General features: G+C 68.9%; 1 protein-coding gene across 1 annotated transcript; it reads right to left on the reverse strand.

Moving 5' to 3' along the window:
- Positions 1-747: 747 nt before the first annotated feature.
- PDLIM2 (PDZ and LIM domain 2) lies at positions 748-7,420 on the reverse strand. The gene is made up of 10 exons (XM_064472661.1): positions 7,322-7,420; positions 4,984-5,090; positions 4,357-4,508; positions 3,934-4,003; positions 3,765-3,856; positions 3,641-3,686; positions 1,883-2,037; positions 1,435-1,580; positions 1,247-1,352; positions 748-1,089 (listed from the first exon to the last, which is right to left on the reverse strand). Exons 2-10 carry the CDS (start codon positions 5,074-5,076, stop codon positions 894-896), a joined length of 1,056 nt encoding a protein of 351 aa, XP_064328731.1. The 5' UTR covers positions 5,077-5,090; positions 7,322-7,420; the 3' UTR covers positions 748-893.
- Positions 7,421-7,441: the final 21 nt, after the last annotated feature.

Raw genomic sequence — 7,441 nt, forward strand, 5'->3', positions numbered from 1 at the left:
AACAGGCGCGGAGGGGTGGAGAGCAGTGATAAGAGCCCACCTGGGCCTCTGCGGGACAAAGGCCCTGATCAACAGCCCACAATAAAGTCCCGACACCTCCCAGGGGTGCCCGGAGCAGGGTGGGGGACAGTCTGGCCCCGTGGGGAGCCCTGACCTTCCCGGGAGCAGGGCAAGGCCAGCCGGCACCGAGCCCTGCACATCACCAAAGCACCAGACCCAGGGAGCTTGTGCCAAGCCCTGGACCCCCGCCCCGGGTCAGGGGGTTTGCTTCCAGCTCCCCGCTGCTGCTATGGGTGCAGGCAGGATGGCTGCGGGGGCCTTGCCTGCACCCTGGGGCTGGGGGGAAGCCCACCTTCCCCAGCCCTGTGGGCCCAGCCCTGGGAGGATGCAGACTGCCTCCTCCCGTGCCCCGTACAGACCAGACACGGGAGTGGAGCAAATATATATTATATTTATATAGAGATCTGGTTTAATATCTTGGAGAAGCCCTTTGCAGTCAGTGTACAAAGCGGTGCCAGCCCCCTCTCTGGTACCTAAGTGCTCAAGCGTCCCTGTGCCCCCCGCCGTGTCCCCTCTGTGTCCCCAGGCGTGCGCAGCTGCTGCAACCCAGGCTGAGAACTGACCCAGCTCATCACACACACTGACACAGCAAGGGCGAAGGCGGGCAGCTGCAGTGCATCCCCCCCCATCCACAACCTGCTGATGTGCTCAGTCCCCCCCCAACCCAATTCCCCCCCCCCACAACCACAGACCCCGACCCTACCAAAGCAGCGGGGCTGGTGGGGTGTCCCAGGGAGGATGGGGTGCTTGCTGCTCCCCGGGACACGGTGGGATGCAGGCGGAGAGCTCCCCACTGCACCGTGCGGGTCACGGCATTGAAAAAAGTGCTGGGCTCAGGAGTGGGGGGAGACAGGAGGGGCGGCGGGCCCCCCCGGAGGGCCCTGGTAGCGCAGGCGGGCGTGCTTCTCGCAGTAGAGCTCGTCGCCCACCCAGAAATGGCCCCGCATCTTCAGGTTGAGGCCGCAGTCGGCGCAGGCGTAGCAGGACGGGTGCCGGTAGCGGCCGTCCTGGATCCTCACTGCCTGCGTCCTGGGGGAGACGGGGAGTGGGGGGATCAGCAGGGCACCCTGTGACCCGCCCCCGGTGTTCCCCATCCAGGATCAGCCCCACTTTGGCCCTGCCGGGAGCGATGGCAGGGACAGATCCTGCCCCAGGGAGGCGCCCCCCACCCCCCAGCCCCACTCACGCGATGGTGCTGCCGCACTTCTCGCAGACGTGCAGCTTCTGGACTCCGGCCACGGGTTTGCGGGTGCTGGGCGAGAGGCGGCTGGGGAAAGGGGCTGCAGGGCCAGCTGCAGGGAGATGAGGCCATCAGGGTCCTGCCACCCCCCCCACCCAGAGCCCCCCCCGATCTTCCCCCATCCCCCCCCTCACCTCCACCCTCGTCCTCCAGAGCCTCCTGCAGCAGGCGGAAGGTGCTGGACTGCCGTGGGGCCGCCCGCAGCTCCCGGTTCTCCTGCAGCATCTTGTAGACCTCCGAATCCTCCTCCAAGCGCCGCATGGCCGGCTCCGAGCCCAGGCTGTGGGACGGCACCCCGGGGGCAGATGGGGAGGGGGTCCCAGCACCCGGATGCCTGGGTCGGCCAGGCTGCACCCCGCCGCCCGCCACCTGCTCCCTCCACCCTGGGGACCTGCCCCAGCCTGCCCGGCCCTCCCACGTCTCTACCAACCTCTTAACTCTTTCCATGGGCTCCCTCGGCGAGGCAGCACCCAGCATGCACCCCAGGGTGCAGAGCCGCCACACCAGGATGGGTGCATGGGGCTGGGGGGCTTCCCCACCTCCGTGTCCCCCCCACCGCACGGCCCCAAGCCCACTCTGTACCTGTTGCAGGGGCTGTGAGAGGGCGAAGAGTGGCACCGCTCCCTGCACATCTCCCAGGGGTTTTGGGGGACCCCGAGCCCCGGCGAGGGTGGGCGTGGGGGTGGAGGCAGGATCGACCCCGGGGAGCTGTTCTGGCGACTCAAGCTTCCTCGCTCCTAGCAGGGGGAGAGAGGTGCTGGGTGCCCTGGGGGGATGTGGAGGGCTGGGACTGGCAGGGGGATGCTGCAGCAGCCCCCCAGCATGCCCCAAGCCTGGGGGCGCGCGTGGCATGTCCTGGGCACAGCGCAGGGAAGGGCACCTGCAGACCCTCCCTCTCCTCCTGGGCACCCCAGGGACACCTGGACCTGGCCCAGGGGCTTTTTCCAAGCCCCGGTCCCCAGAGGGATGGGGTGCTCCACCCGGCTCCCTGGGAGGGATGCAGGGATGCTCGGTGGCTCGGCGTGGGCAGCTGCTTCTCCTCCCCTCCCAGGCTGGGCCCAGTGGGACCCCACAGGGGCCGGGGGCAGCACCCCTGCCGCTCCCCATGCCAGTAACCCTACTCCTGCGCCCGTCTCATCCCCGGCATCTGCTCCTGCTTAGTGGCCCCGGCGAGGCAGGAAAGGCGAAACCCCAGCTAAGTGGAAGCCGATGTTCGCGGGAGCAGCCGCCACGCAGATGCAAACCTCAGCAGGAGCCTGGGGATGAGGACCCCCTAGGACCCACTGCCCAGACCCCGCGGAGATGGAGAGGGGCAGCGCTGGGGCTCCACGGGGTCATGAGCAGGCGAGGGACGAGCTAAAATTAGGCACGGGTGGAGCCCGGCGCCTTGGCCTCGTCCCCACCAGCACCAACCCTCCCTGGGATGCGATGAAAAGCGTGGTCCAAGTGCAGCCCTTCCCCTCGCTGCCCCTTTGGGAAGGGGTTTTTGGCCATGGCATCCCGCACAGCCCCAGCCCCATGGCGGGGGGGGCACTCCAGGGCAGGGAGGGACCTCTGGGGCCGGCACCAAAGCAAATAAAGGGCTGGGGAGGAAGGAGGGAGCGGGCGGCCAGAGGAGCCAAGGGGCGGCCGGGGCCGCGGCCAAAGGCAGCTGGGAAGGGCTGTGCTCGGGGCTGCTGCGATTCCCAATTTGGGCTTGAAAAACAAGAAAAAAGAAAGCAAGGAGGGAGGAGAGGAGGGAGACGCCAACCCCAGAGCCAGCGGCTGCCCCGCGGGGTGCAGCAGCCACCCAAAACCACAGCAGGGAGGGATGAGGCGGCCGCCGGCATCCCGGGACCGGTCTGGGTGGCAAGGGAGGCATCCCAGCCCCCTGGGCATCCCGGCCCTGCTCCCCGGGCATCCCACGGCAGCAGGGGCCGGCGGGCGCTGCCGGGGGTGCGCCAGGTCGTGGGTGCCTGCCCTGCCAACACCCAAGTCCCCCAGGCTTGCGGGAGCAGGAACGGGCCTCCCCAAACTGGTTTGGCCTCCCCAGGCTGGCGCCGTTGCCAAGAGGCGTCGGGTAGGAGCGAGCAAAACATCCTTGGCCAGGTGCGCCGGTGCCCGCGGGGCCCGGGGGTGCCTGCCAGCGCGGCGGGGAGGCGGCCGGTGGCACCGGCGGCGCGGCAGACACGGTCCCCGAGGCGGAGCAGGGCTGGGCGGTAGTGTGGCGACAGGGCTGCAAAGGGTGATGCTATGGGGCTGCAAAGGGGGATGGTTTGGGGCTGCAAAGGGGGATGGTGCACGGATGCCCCACCAGAAGCTCTGCCTGGCCCCGCACGGTCCCCCCAGCTCCCTGCTCACCTGGTGGAGGCTGGGACAGGCGAACTCCTCCTCCAGGGGCTGTGAGCTGGGGAAAAAGGACAGAGCCATCAGGAGAGTCCCTGGCCCTGCCCACTGCCCCCCATGCAGCTGGGTCCAGCCTTACCTGCCAGAGCCGGGTGGGGGGCTGAGGAATGCCGGGCTGGAGTAGGAGGGTCTCAGGGCACCCTGTCTCTCCTCCTGCATCTGCAGCATGTCCTGGGTAGGGAGACACCAGCAGCTGAAACCAGCCCTGGGTGGGGGGTCGGGGGGTGTGGGGGCTGCCTGGGGCTCACCTGGAAGCGTGTGGTCAGCCCCTCCAGTGAGGTGTCCCCGTTGGTGTGGCTGGGAGGTGGCATCGGGGACCTGGGGACCAAGGGAGAGCGGGGGGTCCTGCATCTGCCCCAGGGGCATGCAGCCCCTGTGCACCCGTGGGGTGGCATGGCGTGACCATTCCCCTGCAGCCCCAGGCCCCCAACTGGGACCAGTTGGCCAGGTAACGGCTGCCAGGGCTGCCCGGCCTCATTACCGCCTGACTCTTTTAATTACAGAGCCGGGACAGGCTCCCGCGGGGATGGCACAGCCCCAAGAGTCGCCGGAGGGGAAAAACAACCAGCGCACACATGTCTGGGGACCCCAGCCCACGCAGGGATGTCGCTTCCCTGGGGCTGGGGACCCAGGCATCCGGGCTGCCACCTTCCCCTCGTCACAGCACCCACCTCTCCACCTGCAGCCGGAGCTGCCCAGGGCTCTGCTTGATCTTATTCTGCGCCTCCACGTTGAGCATCTCAGCCGCGCTCTCCCCATTGATGGTGACAATGATGTCCCCTGGCCGGAGATCGCCTGCGGCTGCCTTCCCATGCTCTGTCACCTCCATGGAGAAGGGGACACGGGCACAGTCATGGTGTCATCTCGGAGGCACTGGGGGCAGCGAGCGCCCCGCCAGCCGTCCCTCGGCCCCGTGCACACCAGTGGGAAGCAGCCTTTAATTGCAGCATCGCCCCCCATGCAGCCCCCATGCCGTGGCTGAGGTCCCGGCACATGGTTGGTGCTCCCACCCACCGGGGTCCCCACGGCCCTGCCAAAACAGTGCCAGCCCCTCTGCTGGGGTGTGCACCGGCGAGGGGGGACCAAGGTCGCGACAACAACAGCCGGAACTCGGCGCAGCCCTGCCCAGCCCAGGGGCGGCACGAGCCCCCGCGCCACCGTCGCCCGCCGTGGGGCCATTCCCACGGAGCAGGATCCCTCAAGGACAGTAAACAGGATCTGCTCCCCAGAGCAGCCTGGCACGGCGCCCGCCCCAGCAGCCCTCCCTGGGGCGAGGGGACACGCGGGGGGGCTCTTACCTTGGAGACAGTGATGGGTTTCCTGAAGTCCCTTCCCCCGGTGATGCGGAAGCCCCAAGGAGCCGGGCCGGCCAGGGTCACTGTCACTGGCATGGCAGCGGGTGCCTCTGGGTGGGTAGGGAGCCACGGCATCAGGAAACGCCGGGGCGCCGAGGGGACGAGGCAGAGGAGAGCCTTCTCCTCCCTCCACGAGGCACAGCCTGGGAGACCACCCGCTGGAGGCCTCCCCCTCTCCCTGTCCTCCCAAGGGTCCCCGGCACGGGGCTGATGAAGACAGTCAGCGCCTTCCTTCCGGGGAGGGGACCCACATCCTCACGCCATCGCAGGGTGCCGGCAGCCACCGCTGCTTCCTCTTGCCTCCCCGGTGTCCCCGGCTGAGGTTGGCAGCTTCCTCCCCTGCCAAGCCCCCCCACAGGGATGAGGGGGTCCCGGGCAGCCACCGCCGGCTGTGGCAGTGCAGATGGGACAGGAGAGGCCACCCCACTGCCCCCAGGGCCTCGCGTGAGGCAGGAAATCGGTGCCGCCTTGGCAGCAAGGCCAGCGGCTCGTGGCGTGGCACGGCACAGCACGGCAGGGCCAAGCCAGCGGGGTTTGGTGGGGAGGATGTGGCTGCGAGGGCAGCCAGCGGCCGGCGAGGGAAGGATCCTCCTGCTCACCACAGCGGGGTCTGGACATGCAGCAGGGCTGCAAGCACCACCACACCGAGTCCTTTGCCCTGCAGCAAACCCACACCGGGAAAGGATGTTGAGGATCCCCCGGGGTGGCACGGGGTCCCCACAGCACCCCAATGAGCACGGCAGTCCTTAGCTTTGACGGGACTAAGCGGGAATGGGGAGCCCCCTCCCCTAAATGTCACGTCTGGCATCCCTGCTCCCCGCCCGGCTGCCCCGCACCAGCCCAGCCCCGTCCCGTCCCACCGCAGCCACCAGCCCAGCCGGGCCCGACTCCACCGGCACAGCCCCAGGGTGGCCGCGGGAGCCGGGCATCCCATCCACAACCGCCGGGAAAGGCATTTTAAAAATCCCAAGCGCACAAAGAGGGGCTTGAGAAGCTGCCCGGAAGAATTTCCTGGGCTGGGCTTTGCAGCGCCTGGGAGAAAACCCCAAACCCCCTCCCCATGCCCAGCCCCGCTCAGCATCCCTGGGCAGCATCCCGGGGGTCACCCCCAGGGACCCCAACACCTGGCTGGGCATGACTGCCGGGCTCCCCAAAAGTCCTGCACCCCTTTACCAACACTTGCATCCCACCTCTGTCCCCTGCACCCCTTCTCCAGCCCCTGCACCCTCACCTTCGCCCCCTGCAGCCTTCTTCTGTCCCCTGCACCCCACCTCTGTCCCCTGCACCCCTTCTCCAGCCCCTGCACCCCCACCTTCATCCCCTGCAACCTTCTTCTGTCCCCTGCACACCACCTCTGTCCCCTGCACCCCTTCTCCAGCCCCTGCACCCCCACCTTCATCCCCTGCAACCTTCTTCTGTCCCCTGCACACCACCTCTGTCCCCTGCACCCCTTCTCCAGCCCCTGCACCCCCACCTTCATCCCCTGCAACCTTCTTCTGTCCCCTGCACACCACCTCTGTCCCCTGCACCCCTTCTCCAGCCCCTGCACCCCCACCTTCATCCCCTGCAACCTTCTTCTGTCCCCTGCACCCCTTCTCCAGCCCCTGCACCCTCACCTTCATCCCCTGCACCCCTCTTCTGTCCCCTGTACACCATGTCTGTCCCTTGCACACCTTCTCCAGCCCCTGCACCCCCAACTTCATCCCCTGCACCCCTCTTCTGTCCCCTGCACCCCACCTCCAGCCCTTGCAACCCCACCTTTGTCCCCTGCACCCCACCTCTGTCTCCTGCACCCCTTCTCCAGCCCTTGCAACCCCACCTTCGTCCCCGGCACCCCTCCTCTGTCCCCGGCACCCCTCCTCTGTCTCCTGCACCCCTTCTCCAGCCCTTGCAACCCCACCTTCGTCCCCGGCACCCCACCTCTGTCCCCTGCTCGGTCCAGGCTCTGCACCCCGGCGCACAGCGATGCTTTTGTGGCCCCGGAGGCTGGCGGTGCCGCCTGGCACCCCGTGAGGCGTGACGGCGGGTGACAGGCGATGCCAGGAGGCGCGGGGGGGACACGGGGACATGGGGACACACCTGCGGGACAGGCTGCCCGCACACCCCCCCGCACACACCCCTTTCCCTACCCCGGGGGGAAGGGGGGAAGCAGCACCCCGGGCACCCTCGGGAGCTGCATCCCCGAGGGACGGGCACCCCCGGACAGCCGGCAGCATCCCCAGAGCGGTGCCCCCGTCGTCCCACCCCCGCAGCCCCCCGCCCCGTCCCTGGCCGCACTCACCGGCGGGCGGCCGAGCCGGGCGGCCCCGTGGGGCGGCGGAGCCGAGCACGGCCCCGGCGACGGCACCGCCCCTTCGGAAGGGGCCGGCGGAGCCCAACGGGGCCGGGCCGGGCCGGGCCA

The sequence above is a fragment of the Phalacrocorax carbo genome, chromosome 24 (genome assembly GCF_963921805.1).
Source record: "Phalacrocorax carbo chromosome 24, bPhaCar2.1, whole genome shotgun sequence".
NCBI lineage: Eukaryota > Metazoa > Chordata > Aves > Suliformes > Phalacrocoracidae > Phalacrocorax > Phalacrocorax carbo.

Coding starts and splice junctions, on each gene's coding strand:
- PDLIM2 (XM_064472661.1), bottom strand. CDS start 5,076: ATGCCAGTGACAGTGACCCTGGCCGGCCCGGCTCCTTGGGGCTTCCGC. Junction 1,353..1,434: donor TCTGGAGGACGAGGGTGGAG/GTGAGGGGGGGG, acceptor ATCTCCCTGCAG/CTGGCCCTGCAGCCCCTTTC. Junction 1,090..1,246: donor AAGTGCGGCAGCACCATCGC/GTGAGTGGGGCT, acceptor CGTCTCCCCCAG/GACGCAGGCAGTGAGGATCC.